Source organism: Mandrillus leucophaeus, unplaced genomic scaffold, assembly GCF_000951045.1.
Source record: "Mandrillus leucophaeus isolate KB7577 unplaced genomic scaffold, Mleu.le_1.0 Scaffold508, whole genome shotgun sequence".
Taxonomy (NCBI): domain Eukaryota; kingdom Metazoa; phylum Chordata; class Mammalia; order Primates; family Cercopithecidae; genus Mandrillus; species Mandrillus leucophaeus.
In genome coordinates, this window is record NW_012105453.1 from 495030 (window position 1) to 514424 (window position 19395).

At 46.6% G+C, this 19395-nt stretch overlaps 1 protein-coding gene across 1 annotated transcript in view; it reads right to left on the reverse strand.

Moving 5' to 3' along the window:
- NTF3 (neurotrophin 3) overlaps positions 1–18959 on the reverse strand; it is a 62226-nt gene extending 43267 nt beyond the window's left edge. Inside the window, exon 1 of the mRNA XM_011996268.1 lies at positions 18757–18959. Within this exon, the coding sequence (XP_011851658.1) occupies positions 18757–18927 (171 nt within the window). The 5' untranslated portion in view covers positions 18928–18959. The remainder of the gene's footprint in view (positions 1–18756) is intronic.
- Positions 18960–19395: the final 436 nt, after the last annotated feature.

Consider the following 19395-nt stretch of genomic DNA (forward strand, 5'->3'; position numbering starts at 1 on the left):
AAAAAAAAAAAAAAGACATGGGGAGATATGCACAATGCAAACAATAATGACTGGAAAATGCCAGGTAAAAAGTGTTTGTATAGTATGGTGAACCCCTTATTTATAAATGGGAGCTGGGCATGGTAGCTCACGCCTGCAATCCCAGCACTTTGGGGGGCCAAGGTGATAGGACTGCTTCAGGCGAGGAGTTTGAGACCATCCTGAGTAACATAGTGAGAGCCGTCTTTACAAAATTGAAAAATTAGCCAGGAATGGTGATGCATGCCTATAGTCCTAACTATACAGGAGGCTGAGGCAGGAGGATCGCTTGAGCCCAGGAGTTGGCGGTTGCAGTGAGCCATGATTGCTGTGCCACCGCACCCAAGTATAGAAGACAAAGTGAGACCTTGTCTCCAAAAATTAAATTAAAGTAAAAAAAAAAATAAAGGAAATACATATATAAAGACACAGAAACAAAGACACACAAACATACACACACACAGAGAAAGAACGTCAAAGGGTATTGATGGTATTTCTGGTCATTGTTTTGCTCTTTATTCTTTCCCCATTTTCTTAACTCTCTATGTGGAACATGCGTTAGAACAGGTATTTACTTCATAATCAGAAAGAATGCTGGATGTCACAACTACTTCTGGAAGGACCCCCAAAGCCTTAGCTGTTATTGTTCCACTTCCCACTTATTGGGTGCAAGAGAATGGTACTTCTGGCAGCCTCAATCCGTTCTGTGGTACTTCTTTGGCTTTAAAGCTTAATCTAGGGAAAGCAAAAAATCTTGAATTAAGGAAGCAAATGCTTTGTGTTTCAGATTAGATTAAAAGAACTAAATATAGTAACTCTACCTGCTGATCTAAAGGCCATGGTTAGGAGGCAGAGTAGGATGAGGCTACCATGCAGAGGGGTACGATCCCATAAGGTAGTTACATTATATTATCCCCATTTTACAGATGAGAAACTTGAGGTAGCTCACTGCGGCTGTGCTTAAAATTACAGAAAGAAGGTGTAAGGCACCGGAGAGGGATTGAAGAGAAGGAAAATGATTTAAAAATAAACAAGAAGGTAGTGTGGGATAGTGGTTAGGACTATCTGGACTCTGGAATCAGAAAAGTCATCCTAAGCTTGGTGCCACCACTTCCTAGACATTTAACCTTGCATGAGTTACTCAGTCATTTGAAAAACCTTTACTAAGTAACCACCAGGTGCCCTGTAGTCGTCCAGGTGCTAGAGATACAGCAATGAAGCAAGGATACAAAAAGCCCTGTCCTCACAGAATCTACATTAGAATAGAAAGAACAGATCATACATTAGGAAAACAAGTACAACATGGTTTCTCAGATGATCTTAGGTGCAAAGTAGAAAATGTGTGGAAGTTTCAGTTGCTTCGTCTGCAAAAATGGAATAATAAAATTGCTAGTTCACTGAGTACTGTGAGGATTCCTGAGATCACATACAGAGGGCTGAGCATGGTTCGCAGTTCAATAATTATTAATCATGACCATTATTTTGAGATGAAAAGGGCCAAATCTATTCTTGTTGTCTGAGTGGCACTGCAGGGAAATGTTAAGAAATGGCTGCCACCATTCAGAAGTTGCAGAAGCAATGTGATGGGGAAAATGTAAACCAATAGCACTGTAGCAGGGTCTTGAGTTTCTAATGGCTAAAACAAAGAGCAAAAATTCTCTTCACTTTGGGGTTTATCCAACCCTACAAGAAGTCAGAGAAATCCACAACCATTTCTATCATTTAATAAAGGTAATACTTGCTCCTCTGGTATCTCCACTCCAGGATGGAATTTAACAAGGTACTAGGTCTGGGTTTCACCTGCTTCCATGCCGCTCCACCATGATTTCCTCTGCCGTGTTTCTCTAAGGTTGTCTAGACACCGAAATGTGTTCCTGGAGAGGCCCAGAGGAAGGGCTATCTGTTGCTCTTCCAAATCCACACAGTTTGGACCATCTGGGAGGCAAGAGATCAGTGAAGGTACTGGAGTGGAGCCAGACTACAGACTCCAATGCAGAGTCCCACCGAGCCTTTAGGGACAAACCCCAGAATGCAAGGTACCTCTGATCCTTGCCCCAACCACTAGGCCAGTGGCCAATGATTCTCCAGGGGAAGGCAGAAAAAAAAATGATACCCTGGTTAAGCAGAAGGAAAAACTTTCCAGAAGTCATGGTTTATAAGCCTCGGATTCTTGCCTCCTGGAGGAGAAGAAATCATCAGAGGCTAAGAAAGGGCACAAAGAGAGATATGTGTATATTTGTATGTACATGAGCCAGCAAATGCATGTGCAAGCATGTTCTAAGTGACTAAATGCAGGACTGAAATCAGATGGGCTATCCTGGGGTTTCACAAACCAGTAGCTTACTGTTGGCGGCCCTCAGAGGGGCTAAGTGATTTGTCTGCACTTGACACCAAAGAGGATGGCTTGTTAGCGCTTTTCCTCCTCCCGCAAGGCCGAGTTTGGCAGAGCTCTATAAACTCGGGAGTCAGGAATGTTAGGGTTTTCTCTGAAGCCCATACTCCAGGTAAGTTGTTTCTTTGCTGAGACTGGGATGGCAACAAAATAGCTAAACCGATACCAAATGCTAAATTCAGAGAAATAGTTTGGGAAGGCTGGATCTCCACACTACCTTCTTGTTTATTTTTAAATAATTTTCCTTCTCTTCAATCCCTCTCCAGGGCCTTACACCTTCTTTCTGTAATTTTAAGCACAGCCGCAGTGAGCTAAACGTAGAACCCCAAGAGATGAAGCACAGTGTTAAACGAAGAACAGGGGAAGTTTCCAAAAAGTTCAAAGAACAAACTGAAAGCAGAAAAAAAAAGGAGAAAAGCCGGGAGAGTAAATGCTCTGCGTACACTCCCTCCCTTCCAGGCATACTGGTCAAGCTCCGGACACTCCACGCTTGTTTCCACCCCTGTGCTGTCTGTGCTACCCCTATCCCTTCAAATTGCTTACTTGATCCAGGGCTCTCCTCAATCACCCATCAGAAGTCTTAGGAACTGCTGGTACCCTCTGTGTGCTACACTCCATTTCCTTCTTGAGTGTTACTCAGTAGGGACTGTCTTATTTCCTTACATGCACTGTAAGTTCTTGGAGGTGAGGAACCATGCATTTTTGTATTCTTCTCCAGCACAGAACACAATACCTTACCATATCAAGAACTCAAAAGTGCGTTGCCGAACGAGTGGCTTTTTTAGAAACAGAGTTTATGCCCATTAAATCACTGGGCAGAGTTCATTTTTCACATTAGATAAATGAAGCATACTGAACATTCTGACTATTTTTCTTTCTCTTGTGCTTCTAGCAACAGCACACACAGTTCTCTCAGAAACTGTAAAGTCAGTCAGCTCTTTTGGGTCGGCTTAGGAATCCAAGAACAATGGGATAGCTTCCTTCTGGGGCTTTGACTGTCCCTTCTTCTATTATATCTTTCTTTCTCTCACTTTCCACCATTCGTCCATTAGCAAGTCCTTCCACCCTACTACCAAAACAATGTAACAAAAAGTACATTTAAAATAAAACGAGAGCTGTCTAGGTTTGACAGTAAGAAGGGGGACGTTCATTAGCTAGAAGCTGTGAGAAATCCCTGAAAGAAGGTAAACATTCAGGACATGAGAGACCATATAAAAAGCTAAAACCAAGCACAGAAGCCACATCTGAGGCAGCACGTCGGGGAATCTGTCACAGAAAATAAACTGGCCATAAGTATTAGCAACCACTCCACTCAGGAGAGCCAGCACCATGAAAAGAAACAGCAGATTCCACCAACTGAAAAGCCCAAGCCCAAAGAAGAGGTGAAAAGAGCAATCAGAAAGGAGCGTGAGTGTTTAATAATCTCAAAGACATAAAGCACCGTATCTACAAAAATGGGAATATGGATGTGTCAAGGTATTTTCATAAATGAAGTAAACAAAAAAGGCAGGGGACATTGTGGTAGGGGAATCTATTAGATTTGCAATCAGATCCATTCTCATGTAAGAGGAGGAGCTCTGTTTCACTGATACAAATGCAAGTGTGTGCAGAGAGCTCAAGAGCAGCTGGGCGTGAAGTAGGGGACTGGGTTGGCAGAAGTGTGGGCAACTCACACTGAAATAAACCCAGGTTTCCTGGACACCATTTTTACAGCCCAGTGCCTTCCCATGTCCCTCACTAAGCTACCCTGAGTCTCTTCTCCCAAGATGACATTATCAGAAATAGGAAGACTGATACAATGTTACTTTTTCAAGCCCTCGCTGTAACATTTATTCCATTTCTTATGGTGCTTCCTCAAGGTTCCCAGGAACAATGTTTGGGGAACACCTAGGTACGGCAGTGTCTTGTCAGGGAACATTATCCCAGCCTGACTTGGAGAAGAGCCATCTTCCAAAGAAACCAATGTGCTATTCGCTTAGGAATGTACCAGTTGAAACCGTAACATATATTTGTAATTTACAGCTTGCCAAGCACAATCCTATGCATCATCTCATCTGAAACCCCACACTAATTGTGTTAAGTAGGTAGGGTTTATTATCCCACTTTACAAAAGAGGAAACTAAGGCTTTGAGAGGTTGTGCCTGCAGTGATTGACAGAAATAGAACTAGAACTTGGTTCCTCCTGCTTAAAGATTACTTCTCTCTCTATTTCACTGTAATGATGCTTAGCTCTAAGGCAGAAATAGCCTGAAGAACATTTTTCCTTAATTGTGCATAATCCCACAGGGGAATTATTGAAGGATCACTCTTAACTCCTCTTTCAGTCGTTGTACCTAACAGTCCTTAATACGATAGTAAACTTTTTACTCAATTCACGGTCTCTTGCGAACACGTTCTAGATTCGACTTTGAAAAACAATAAATTGCCCAGTGTTCACACATAAATGCTTCTGTTCATCGCTCTTCTCCTTCCTAGAAATATTATTGTCCCTTAATCAAAAAACAAAAGCCACAGCTGAAAGTGATGCTGTATATTTGGGGTAGAATGGGGCGACGGTGGCAGGTACACATAGCCAACAGGGACTTACTTACATGATAGACACAGAGATAGGCCTGTGTTTTTCTGCTTCTACTGCTCGCGGCAGGGCTTGTCTCCGTGATGTACAGTTCATGGAGTAGTACCTGGTGCAGAAGAAGCCTGTGTCCACTCCCCTGCCCACCTCTGCAGACCATGGTTGTCCCACCACCTGGCCTGCTCTCTCCGGCTACCATTCGGTCCTCACATCAGGTCGACGTGGCTCATTCCAAGCGTTATGCTGCTAAACTACACGTAGGTCACTCAGCAGTCTGGAGAATCCCAAGTCCAAAGCTCTTACCGAAGCATGCACTTAGCAATGGGTGCTAGACATCCGGCTCCAGCAAGCCTGACAGCATACATAGTAATATCTTTTGCAAAAGCTGTAAATGAGAAACCCAGGGATTGCAATGATTCCATATGGTCCACTCTACAATTTGGGAATATATGGTTGGAAACTTAACGTTTTCAGGTCTTGTTTTTTTTAGCCTCCTTCTCTGAACCTCTACCCCCTGGCTGTCCTGCAAGCCATGGCTTCCTAACAGGGAAATGGCAAGGAAGAGAACTACTACTATTTTCTTAATATAAAGGCCTGTTGGTTAAAGCATGTCCTCAGGTTAGGCCTCCTGGAAGGACCAGCCCAAGACTGCTGAATCCCACAGAACAGAGAGAGGAGATAGGTGCTTTCCTTCCCATTGAGCCATCAGTGGCAGAAATCAGCAGCCCTGATCATAGCTAACCCTGGAGGAGGGTATCTGGCTGATATGCAAATTATCAGGGAGAACCAGTGTAGGAAGTCTGATCATTCCAAGATCACAAACCACTTTGCATTATGAATGCATTATGCAAACTGTGCCCTCAAGCCTGGTAGAATATCTGCCTCTGGGAGTTGTTGGGGGAACTATGGAGATGACACATGTAAATAGGTGCCTGCAAGCCTGGTATATCTGCCTGGTAGAATATCTGGTCCTGGGAGCTGCAGGGGGAACTAGGATGATACATATAAATAGGTGTCTGCATCTTGTTACTGCCCTGTGGATGCTGGTCTTTCTCCCCGCTGTTCCCCCGCGCTGCATCCTCAATACCCGCTTCAGCAGATAAGAGATGATGAGCGCTTCAGAATCTGCTATGAACCTGTCTTGTCCTCCTAGCCTCCAATTTCTGAGGCAAATGCTGGATTTGTAGGGGATAGGAGGCCTTAGCCCAAATTAGCTGAACATCCTTAGCAGAACTTCCTTAACTAAGTGAGTAGTTCTCAGCACACTCAGGTGAGGATGGGACAGATATCGTGGCAAAGCTGCCAAAAGGCAAGGAGGAGGGCAGAGTAGGTTAACAGTGTCAGCTAGTGGTTCTCAACATGGCTGCACATTGTATTCACCTCGTGAGCTTCTATCCCAACCCTAGACATTCAAACGTAACTGGTCTGAATGACATCCTGAGCAATCACTGTTAGCAAAAGTTAAAAGATCTCAAAATGCAAGGTGAAATTGGAATAGTCAGGACATGGGAGAGCAAAGACACTAGAGGTCCTCTTTGGCTCCCTTTGGCTTTACCAAGGAGTGTTCCCAACCCCCCTAGTCAACTGGATGGCATGCTGGGTGTCCATCTGGGTCTCTGCCACACACACTTTCCTTATACATGCTAAACAATGTGACCTTGAAAGAAATTATCTAGATATCCACCACCGACAAAAAAATGTTCAATGGTACTTGGTAATTTTCAGGAGACTTTGAAACTTTAAACACACACACACACACGCACACACACACACACACGTCATTTAATCCACAGGAATCATGTATGGGTGAATCTGATGTCCAGAAATCTGGGACCCCTCTGTATGCCCAAGAAACTTTATCATCCCCGTTCCATGATGAGCCTATGAAAAGGTCTCCCTCTTTGGAGCACGTCATTGCCATAGTTTCAAATTTTCTGAGATATAATTTCAAAAGCCATCTTCATTTTTGCTCCTGAATGAAATCAAATTAGGATGGAAATGCACAGAAGAAGGAAAAAGTTTCAGAAGTCCTCCCCACTATCAACCACCCTAAAATATCAGATATTTTAATCCATGCGTCCTCACAGCCAGAGCCATTCCAATCAATGCGTTTCTCTCTGGCCTCCCAGGCTGAGATAATCGCCCCTGGAGCCAGTACTGGTCAAAGTAACCAGAGATCAAATCAGGCTTGCTGTGTTCCCTCTGCATCTCATTCACTCATTTGCCCATTCATTAATTCTTCCATCGATCCAACCATCAGCTATTCCTTCCTTCACTGAACAACTCTTTATTAAGAGCCACATTGCAGCCGGAGGGATCTTTTTAAAAACAAAAGCTTCATTGTGCTCTCAGAGTCTTCCACAGCTCCCATGCCTCTGGGAAAAAAAAAGTAACCTCCCGGTTGGCTCCCACTCACCTCTCCACCATACGGTCAACATTATCCAATGCGGGATATGTGAGATGCTCTCTGTTCATCCCCTCCCTGGGCTTCTTTCAGTTCTTTAAGTCTCTGCTTTCCCTCACCTTGGGGTCTCCTCCCATGGCACTTCCTCTACCTATAACTCTCCTCTACTCCCATCTCCTCCTCCTTTCACCAGTGATGACAAAACACATCTCAGGTCACCAGGAAGTTTCCCAGTTACTTCCCAGGCTTGTTTGGCTCCATGTCTATTGCTGGGGACTCCTGCTCTGTCTACACATTGGTTGGTTTGGGGAGAATCTCCCTTTTGTCTCTGTCCCAGCCCCTGCTCATGCTCTCTTTCTGTGGACAATAGTCACAGACGTCAGTACACCACAAGAAAACACATGATCGACAATTGGAACCTTTCTCCAATTCCCCAACATACTTTTTTCTCTTTGTCCAAAAGCTGACCGTCTCTAATAGCTCTATCCTTGACTGTGCCTCTGTCGAGCAGTCCCCAAAAGAACTAAGGAGACTTGCTGCAGATGGATAGTAACTTTATATAGCTGCCCCAAAAGGAGATGTAAACATGGAAGGGGGAATGGGAAGATGTATTCTTGATTCACACAAGAGCCAACAAGTAAAAGGGAAATGTCAGAGGATTACGGTGACGAGCTGAGGTCTCTCAACCTGTAACCCAATCCAAATTCAACTTGATTTCCTAGACTTGCTAATAGACCACAGTCTAAAATATCTTTCTCTCTTGTACTCTCTCTCTCTCGCCTCTCCTCTCTCCCGCCTCTCCTCTCTCCCTCTCTCTTTTTTTTTCTCTCTCTCTCATGCACACACACACATCAAAAGGCAAGAATACGCAATAAACACCCTGGAGGTTTCCTTGCTGGTGGTTTAAATGCTAAGACAGACAGAGAAAAAGAGACAAGGAGTGAATGAATTATAGAGTTATGGAGAATGAGTTACGTGAGTTTTCTGCATTTTAATCCACAGCCACCAAAAGTCTCAAACACTCAAAGAAAACCTCCATAAAAACAATCATGGAATGAATTCTCATGTGAAGGAATCTTAGATTTGAGCTATGAACAATGCTGGAATACTGAAACAATTTCTTTTGGGGGAGCCATCTTGGACTCAAAGCGCCATGCACATATATTTTTGGAAAGAAAGTCCAGGAAAGCTCCGGAGAGGAGTAGCATGCAGAGGCTGCATAGAACATTTCCCCCCTTTGTATTTTAACAGCACCCAAAACTCCCCTGTGGAAATTCTCCCTCTCCTGCTGTGTGTGGGGTCATCACCAAAGGGCCCTGCATCCAGGTATCCTTCCCACACGGGATCCAATGGACTCTATTGCTCTTGACAAGCTGAACACCAGGAAAGCACCTCCCACTGCATGCAAGAGTGGTACATGATGCAGGGTTGGGGATGTGAGGGCCCTTACATGACAAGAAGACCAACAGCCTTGCTTTGTGGATGGGGAACTCAAGCCCCTGGGTCACAGGGCAGGACTGACAGGAGCTGGACTAGACCTCAGGCCTTCCAGGTTCCTGAGTTTCCGGTTCACAGCCTGTCCCACAACATCACGCATCTCTTAGAAGACTCTTCCCAAACACTGGGGTTGCTAAAAGGAGACCCATATTGGTCTTTCCCAAATCCCCCAGCCTACAAGGGCTCCTCCTTCCTCCAAACCCCCAAAACCTCTGTAGTCCCTACCACCCAGATGCCTCTTACCAAATACCTACTGCCACATCCTGTAGTCTGCTTCTCTGCAAATCTACCCTGTATTCCCAAGTAGACTGCAAGGCTGTTGAAGGTAAGACCTTGCTTTGTGTCTCTTGGTATCCCACATGGCACCTCGCACAGCGGCTAGGAAGACTCAGTGGCAGCAGAGTGGCCCCTTTGTAAACAGATAAGAGAACCACCTGACAGATGTGTTATGTTTTTTAAAGGCTCCCTTCTAAATTCTAAAAAAAATTATGAAATAGGACTCCATGTCTGTTTCTCCTGGTGTCTGGACCTATTAAAAACAGGATGAGAAAAAAATAAATGCCTCCTTGAGCAGGAGGGACTCAGAGGACAGAAGTGGACAGTAGATGGCAGTCTGTTCCTGTGTCAGAAGTGGTCACAGAGACAACACACTCTGTGTAATTAGGCAGGAGGTAGAAGTACAGCTTAGGGGCCTGAGGTGGACTCACCCCCACCATGCCATGAGCAGGGAGACTTCCGAGAAGTACTCCCATGAGCACGCACACCTACGCCCCCCGCAAGCCCCAACACCTGTACAACATGCATGTTCCCCCGACTCTCCCCACAAGAACCAAGGGCTCACGTCACAATGGTCTCTGAGTATCCATCACCCTAGCCCTGAGAATTCAGCGACAAGAAAACCACTGTCATGCGGAAGTGGAGACCATTCCTGGACCCTCCAGCTTGCTCCTGAACCAAGAGGATTCTCAATCATGGTTCGTACTGAAAAACAACACCTGGAGTGGGAACCCTGCACTCCATCTTCCTTGCTTCCCTTGTTCTCCCTGGACCACTATGATCATAACCTGTCTGCCTCCTTCACCAGTTTCCAGACCCCAAGGCCAGCAGCACTACATTAATCTCTGCATCTTCTCCAACATCTAGCACATGACCACCAACAGGACGCTTAATGACTAATCTGTAAACATGTGTTTTGAGCTGCTTTCCGAGTGTCTAAGGAGGAATTACCCTAATGCATGTGGAATGACACCCAATTCCCCATGATCAAGAGCCCCAATCTGCAGGAGAACTATGCAGGCTAAGACATGGGGAAGAAGGGTCTCTAAAAGGGAGTAAGAACAGCCTTTTCTGGCCAGCAAGCACTGAGCATTCATGACCTTAGCCTTGGGACAGGCCAAAAAGGTAACACTGTTTTGAAGCCCTGGCAAGGTACACTACCTCTCTGAGCCCGGTTCCTGGCATGTCACATCGCTACTGCACATTCTGAGCTCACAATGATCGGTCACACATTCGTTCACTCAACACATTCCTGTGGCTGTCACTATTCAAGGTGTTGGGGGACACAAAAATGAAAACAACAGATACCTTTCTCTGTGAAGTTCATATTCTAGGAATGCAAATTAAACACAGGCTGCTAAGTGGTATAACATCGGGAGGCTGGGAAGGGAGCCCCGGGCTCTCCAGGGAAATGCAGGGAGGCTTCTCAGGTTAAGCAAATATGTGAAGGATGATTTCAATATCATTGGTGATGATGGAGGGGTAAGTATCTGAAACACAATACACGTACAGAATATATCCTCCAGTGCTATCTCCAATTCAAGAATAGGCGTATCACTCGCACAGAACACTTCCCTCTATATTTAGGCCATTTGAGGTATCCCCTTCTCCATCCATGCATTTGTCCAGATTTTTCTACTAGCCCCCAGTTCTCACAATTTAATTAATGATAAGTCAAGAAAGACCTTAGAGATAATCAAAGCCAGTAGCTCTTAATAGATGAGGAAGTGAGACCTAGTGTGGTTCGGGGACTTCCCAAAAATGTAGTTAGTCTCTGTTGGAGTTAGAGGTGGGGTCTGATCTCTCTGCTCAGAGTTTGGGATCTCTCTGATTTAGCTTATTGAATTCAGCTACCCACAGACAATTTTAATCCCACATAAACCTCTCCCATACTCCCAACTTCCAATCCAAGATCCGCCACAAATCTGGCAAGCTTGTTTCTTCAGTGCTTCATAAACATGCACTCATCCATATGTTCAATGACTTATCTGGCATCACATAACTTAATTTCCTCCTCCACCCCCTCCAAATCTCTCTACGTAAGTCCTCCGGGCCAGCAGAGATACCTGAAAATCACAGGCATGGGCCACAGTATGAGGCCGAGGGAGCAGCAGAATCGTGGAAGATGTGATCTGTCACACTGGTAGTGTCCTTGTGACCCTCTAGTGAGTCCAACTCCTCCCTTCTCCGGGAAAACAGAGGCCCATGGAGGGAAAGTGATTTGCTTAAAGTCACACAGCTAGTCTGGGCTCTCTGCAGGGAGAATGTGGCGAGCTATTTAAGGTAGCCAGGTGGGTGTTAGGAGGACTGGGCTTCTCCACACCATGGGACACACCTGTTGGGAAAGCAGGTGATTTCTAGGGCTGCATCTTCCTCTTGAACCCAGTTCATAAGGAAGTACCTTATGAACCATTAGAAGCAGGTCCTCTAGACATGAGATGGAGCTAATCTCAGACTGAGAACATGAAACAAACTCCCTAAGGGATCCCTTAGAGCCAGAGAAGGATATTTTTAAATGCTGGGGTCTTAGATCTAGAACCAGAGGGAAGAGGGAAGTAAATTGCAAGAACCTGGCTCTCAGTCTTTAAAAGGCTATATACTCCATATAAAGGAAATAATTATCACTCTACACATGAAAAGTTATTTCAAGCAAAGTAAATACATAATTTTTGAGTACCTAGGGTATAATAGGCATTAGGTTAGTGTTCAACATTTATTTGTACATGCAAATATCTTTAAGCAACAGAACAAAGTCACCTCTTCTTAACTGTCTTGATGATGTATACATGGTAGTGATGGTGGGGAAATCAATGGAGGAAGAAGGAATGAGCTTTTAGTCACAACCTTCAAAAAGTGCAGCATCCACCCCAAGAACGTGTTTGGCTTCTCTACTTCCGGTACTGCCCAGAGAATGACGTGCAGTGGCAAATCCTCGGCTGGAGGTCTCTACAGCTGCTCTGCTCTGCATCAAACACAGCCTGGGGACCTCAGTCTTTAGCAGCGACCCCTGCCCCCCAACCTCCCAGCAAGAAACCTACCTTCACTACTTTGGCCCCAGTCTAAGTGGTGTGAGTTCCCTAGCATATCAAAGAAAGTTGTCTTCCAAATTCTAAAGAGACCTCATGCTCTCCATTCATATTCTTTTTCACTTTGATTCTGTGCAATTCCAGGACTCAAGAATGCTGGGGCCTAACACCTCTCATGGGCGTGTGGATCAAAACCAGATGTCCAGCTCCAATTTTATAGAATTTACAAGGAGGCAATTGTGGCTTAAATCAATACCCGTGTTCTGTAAGGGCAGATTCCCTTGTCAACAGGACAAGAAGTAAAGGGGGAGGGCCAATGGAAGCTGAGACAGATCTGACACATGCTTGCCAGCAGGTGTCTAAAAAACTTAAACATTTGTCTTGCACATGAAAAGGAAGCTTCTGGGGGCGGGGAGCAGGTTACCCTATGGGGTGACCATCTTTGCAGAAGAAGATGGACCCAGCTCCCATCTGGATGACATCACAGAACATTAAAAAACAGAATCTGGCTGGCAGGTGATGGGCTTGTGATGCCACAGGCTTCAGGCTAGAAAGCCAAGAACATCAGCATACCCCTTAACCTCACCTAACCTCAGTAGCCCCATTTGTAATTGAGATTATTTTGAGTACTGAGGTAATGCCATGTAATGGCTGTAATAATGCCTGGCACCCAGTAAGTACTCAAATATTAACTGTCATCATCGTCATCATCCATCATCTTAAAGATGGATGCTTACCTTAGTCAGAGACATTGCCACTGAAAGACATTCACGTGGAAGCTGAATGATTAGCACCAGACCTATCAGAAAGCCAAATCCCACCCCTTTCAGCTCTGGACACCCTGTGTAGGCTAAGCCAACGTCAGGAGCATTCTTGGCCAAAAGGAAACACTCTGGCAAATTCTTTGCATGCCTTTCTGCCTTTGACTCAGCCATTCCCCAAAGATAAAAACAGGAGCTCATTAAGGGCGTGCCAGGGTGCACTCCAAGTGAGGTAATTAGCACTGATTAGGTAGGAGGATGTGGCTACTGTGGAATCCTACAGTGACAGAGCTGGAATGGGACGGGGATATCTTCTAATTCAAGCCCTTCGTTTACAGATGGCAAAGTCATGTCCTAGAGAGAATGTCCAGGGTCACACAACAGCAGGTAATTAGTAACAGAGCCCAGTCATTGAACCTGGTCCTCCACCTCCAAGTCAGGCAGCTACCTGCTGCCTCAAGCTACTGAAGGTTACCCTGGCTTGGGCTCTTGAGATTATAAGCTACTGTTTCCTCCAACATCTCCGGCCTTGAATGTTTGAGAACCTTAAATCTTCCAAAAATATCTGACTGAACAAACCCACACACATACAAAAAAATGGGGCTCAACAAATATCTTCTCTGGAGATGTTACTAAAGAGTGAGCAATCACAACAGACCACACCAAATTTCATGTCAAAATCTGTTCTGTTTCAGTGAGACCATAGTCAGTCATAGGTTTGTCCTGTGAGGACACCCAGAGCCGCAGCAAGCCCTCAGTGGTTCCCAATTAATACTATTTGAGAAGGACTACGGCACAGATGGGGACATGAAGAGCAAATGCATTCTGACCATGTGGGGGTGTGTGCAACCTCTAGCCTCTCGGTATTTGTAGGTAAAATAAAAGACTGAGTTATGGAAAACTATTAACAACAACAACAAAAATACTTTAACACTCTGAGGCCATCTACATGTGTCCTCACAGGTTCTAAAATGAGTCCTCTGAATGACTTTTTTTTTTTTTTTTTTGTCCAGCCTCAGTCTTGCTAGAAATCCATCCAGGCAAGAATGAGGTAATATCTACAATGGCCTCATACTTCAAAGTTCAACATGCCCATATAAAAAAGATCTGAAAGAAGGTGTCCCCAACTTTTTTCTCAGGTTGGCCCACCTGTAACAAGCAATCCAATGACAATCCAATCTGAGCCAAGCATCCAGATACCTGCCACCCATAACATAAGCTCTACAAATGCTCCCTGTCTACCCAGGGCAGTTCCTGTGCTCACGTGTCCCCCAGCACGCACGCATGCACATCCCGTGGTCTCCTCTTACTCCACACACACCTGTCCACGCACAAAGTACATCCACAGACTTTATCAGCAGCAACACACAGGGCTTAGGCTTGTCTCCAGTAGAAGATTTGGCCCTTTTCCAACAAACTCAATTTTAAATAAAACTAAATCTAAAACCCTAGCAACGGTCATTAGTTCAACATCCCCAATGCCAGAAACTGCCTGCCTTGTTAAAGAGTAAAATAGCAGCGGCTGAGGCTTGAGGCAGGGTGGTGGGTTTTGAAGATCTTCTGTGTCAGCCCCCATGTCCTCTCTGGCTTCCAGGCAACGCACAGATTTACATTCCCTCCAGTTGGGGTGGGAGTGCTGTAACTGCTTGGGAAAAGGTTGGAGAAGCTTGCAGCAGAAGCCGCCTGCTCCATCAGGCATCCTGAATGTAGGGGAAGAGGAGAGGCCTGAACATCTGATACATCTGGGAGTAGAGCTGCAGAGATGGGAAATGTTATGTAATTAAACTTTGCTGGCCTGTCCCGCCTGGGGAATGTGAGACCCATCAGCAGTGACCTCTTCCAATCAACTTAATTGGCCCAATCTCGCCAAGAAAAGCAACAGAATTAGTTTAGTGCCTCTTGGAAATAGCTTAGCTCCTATTTATGGCCACTGAACTCAAGGATGGGAGCCTGACTCTGAGCCAGGAGTTGACAGCATGTGCTAACTTCTGGGAGGAATTGGAGGTTTCAGTGGGTTTCCGTGCCCCCCTGCGCCTCCATCTTCATCTCTGGGGAAAGCGGCTGTAACCAACTTGCTGCACTGGGCACAAGGAATTGCAAAGACCCAAAGCCCAGGCTTTCCTCTTACCAGGCAGGCTGGACTTTGCTCCTCTTTTATTCAAATGGTGCCTATGTCAAGGACAATTATTATTTTTGCTGTTCTCCAAGTCACATTTGTTTTGGTGCTGTGGTCTGCATAGCTGATGTTAAAAATAAAGAAATGTCTGTCTCTGATCATTAATAACATTGATTCTTAGACTACCTTTCCTCCGAATAGCTCAAAGATCTTAAAGATTTCCATCATCTATAATCTAGGCTTGGTTGCCTCCAGCTTCTGGGTGAGTAAACTGAGGCAGTTATAAAAAGTTTTATTTACACAGCAAGTGAGCAGTAGAGATGCGATGAGCATCATGACTACTGATTAAGTTGCATTGTGAAGAGAAAGAGGTCCAGATCCTATTTTCGCAATGACCTACGTACATGCTAGCACCGGTATTTAATTACATTTCATCTTTGTACAGCTGTATACAACTAAACACACCAAGTTTTGATGGGAGAAAAGAGGAATGAACTTTCCTCCTCCTTGAATCATTATATTGCCACTTTACAAAAAGAGAAGCAGAGTTAAAGAGATTAAAAAGGTCCTCAAAGTCACACTTTTCCCAAATGATAGAACTGAACTAGAACTAAGGCATTCCCAATCCAAAGTCTTCCACTTCACCACCCTGCCCTCAGAAATATCTGTCCCCCATCTTCTGACCAATAGTCAAGCCCCACTAAACTATCTCTTATACAGATGAGTTTCCCCCTAAAAACTAAGGTAGACCCTTAAAATGGCACAGCTGTAACTTCATGAATTCAAAAATGTCATGAGTCAAATAAAGTCCTCCCAAACATACGCCCAACCATGGTCAGAACCTAATCAAATGGGGCTCCCCATCATCTGGTCCAGACAGATAGACATGTGCATCACGAAAGCACAGCCTTCACTCTGTTCCTATCCAGTTGCCTCACTAGTCATCTCAGGGTATGGACTCGATCAACTACACCTTTCTCTCATTCCCCAAAGTCTATGGCCCTTCTTTTGTGTACACCTTTTTTCGCTAGAGATGCACATCTGAGTATCCAAGACAATTTTTATCCTTCCTCAGACACACAGAATTCCTGTAAAAACACATACTGGCACCCCCTTCACCAGAGCCAGAATATCCACCCCTCCTATCCACCTGGCTGGTTTTCTCCCAGTTACATTACTCCAGGCCAAAGTGCATATGCACACACGTGCACACACACCACCCCTCAAACACACACTCAGATTAGCTTTGCACTCATAGTCCGGAAAACACCAAAGATGACAAACGTCCCCAGTCCATCTCTTCCCTGATCATGACTTCACCATTCTCCAGCTCCACATAACAAGTCTCATTCCAGCTATGAAGAAGGCTCTGTGTACTCTTAGAAACTGAATCTTCAAAGGGGTCTGGACCTGCATTTTGACCTGAAGTGCAACACCCTCCAGTTCCCAACCCACACCCCACACAAGAAACACCACCATCCAGCTCCCTTCCCAATACACAAAAGTCTACATCATCCCTATCTTCATGCCCCACTTTTTACAAAACCAGAGATGTATTTCAAGTCAGCTTCCCTTTGGCTCCCAAGATCCATAAACATCTCTAGAAACCGAATTATAGACCTTGAAGAAACCTCAACAAGCATCGAGCTCTGTCTATTTCTGGCAAAATTGCATCAGTTAGCTGAGCCTGGAGAAGGAATTTTTCCAGGGCAGTGTGCCATGCTCCAGTACCCAGCAATGGGCTGAGCATCCAGTAGGCACTCCATTAGCTTTAATTGATTATCAATATGAACTGGTGATAGTGAATTCCTCTATTACATAAGAAACTCATTACAAAACATTATACAACATGCACCCCTGACACTAGGCACGAATAGTGTATTCCTCTACTTACTTCAGTCTTACGCATACATCTCTTCCTGTTCCCACCCAGTGCCAGCGCGCAAGGACCTTTTCCCCTTAAATGTACATCCCTCATTCTAAGCCTCCTCCAATTCTCTCCTCTCTGGGGAGGAAGGAGGGGGGAGGTAAATACCAACCCCAACCCGGTGTCCTTTCCTTCAAATGCTTTGTCTCTCCATAAAGAGGATCTGAGCTCACACTTTTCTACCCCCTACATGCCCCAATGCCACTCCCGCCAAATTTCCCAGCACACTCTCATAAAGTTCACACTCCGTGCTCCCCAGATAATCTTCCCCCACCCCCCACACACATCCCTTTGGTAATCCTCAGGCGCCCAACCTTCCACATGCATCCACCTTTCGCTCACACACACAGCCGCCCTCCTACACCACACCCACTCCATGTGTTTGCGCAGGCATGCACAAGCCATCTGTCTTCAACAGGCTCACCTCTCCTCCTGCTCTGACACCCTTCATAGGCACAGATTTCGCATTAGCTACACCTATGTTCCTGCAAGCTCTGGTCTCCCGCTAAGCACACAGATGCCCATCCAACAGACTCCCCAGAAGCACACACCTCCCAGGCACCAGAGAGGGATGGGACTCCAGCTCTTTTGCCACCTCCCCCTACACACACACACTCTCTCTCTCTTTCTCTCTCTGAAAAAACATCCCCATCCCTCCCTGACCACGCACTCAATGGTCACAATCTCATTCCACAGATAAGCAGATCCCATTCACACACGACCAAACCCTCTAAGTCCAGCTACACTCCAGTCCTCACCAATACAAAATCCCACACACTCTCCCTAGGGGAAATACCCCAGACTTTCTACCTCCCTTCAACACCATCTACAGGAGCATTATTTTCCAACCCCCTTAACTCCTAACGCGATACCCACGTCTGTGTGTTTGCGCCCAAGGCAGAGGCGGTTGCATTTTATCCTCTACATGCTACCTCTCAGCTTTCTTTGTGTGACATGTCAGAAAGGAATTGAGGGCAGGCGGGAGGCAGGCTGAGTCTGCTGGAGAACTTGAGCGTTGTGAAAACAGGACCGCCGGAAAAGTCTCCTCTGTGTTACAACTTTCTCCCATCCTGACGTTCAGGACAGAGCGCTTCCATGTTTTCCTCGCTCGCGGTTTTGCGGGGTAGGAGCGGGCATCTCTTTATTTAAAAAGCAGGTCGCTCAGTACACTCCATAATCAGCTGAGTTACAAACATCAGGCTCCAGGAGAAACACCCACCCCTGGCAGGCTCCCCTCCCCTCTCGGCAGGCCCCCGCCCCCACCTCTTTACACACATAAACAAGTCCACAGGCGCACAGTCTCCCGAGCTCTCCAGCTCTGAGCCCGGCGCTCCCGGGAGCAGCCTCCATTCGGACTCAGAACCTGCCGCCCGCCGCCAGAGGCCGAGGCCAGACGGTATTTTTGGTGTTTCCCCCACCGGGAATCCCACCCGAGCCTCGATTCCAGCAAAAGGGATCCTTTCTAGTCCACAGCCCCGACACCGTTCGACGCAGGGGTCTCACTGCTATGCATCTGAAGCGCAGACGACGAACGAACGCAGCAGCCAAACTCCCGCAAAGAAGCAGCGCCTCCTGGACGCGCACCCACTCCCGCGGAGAGCAACCAGCAGAATCCTACTCCCCCACCCCATGCCCTCGGCCCTCGCCCCTCCTTTCCCTACCCTTCAACTCCCAAGCGTCCCAAATTTCATCAGGAGCATCCACCACTGAGTAAAACTCTGGGGTAATGGGGCGGTTCGGTCCGTCGTAGGACCTTCAAACTTCGACCTGGCTGGCTGCGCGGGTGCCCAGATCTCCCAGCCTCCCACGCCACCGCTTCAAAGTCCGAGAACAGGCTGGACGATACCGCGAGGAGATCCCCAGCGATGACCCGGCCCGGGTGCCCGTCGCTGCCCGGCGGGGTCCCAGATGTGCGGGCTGCGTACGGAGCTCCAGCATCTGCGCAAAGGCCCAGGGTGGGGTGGCCACCGGGTGGGCGCTGGCCAAGAGGAGCCCGGGGCGCGAGGTCTTTTCTGAAAAAAACCTTTCGGGGGACTCCAACGCAGGTACGCGGCGCGGGGCGGTGAGTCTCAACTCCCAGGACTGGAACGCGACGTTCCGGGTCCTGAGCTGCGCGTCCCCTCCCCCAGCCCACGCCCCGGCCGGAGTGGCGCAGGGGCAAGCTGAGAATCAGGCTCAGTGGCCGGCAGGGTGCAGGGCGTGTGCAGGGGAGCTGCGGCAGCACCTCCCCGCCCGGGGTTCTGTCTGCCCGCCCGGGGTTCTGTCTGCCACCCTCTTTTGTTACAGGATGCGCTAGGAGCTTTCCCGGAGGAGCAGACGGGTCGGTTGGGGGTGGTGGGTGGTTGATTCTGTTGAATCCCTTTCCTGCTCTTTCGTCGTCCCCATTTCCCCTCGCCTGCCCCCACC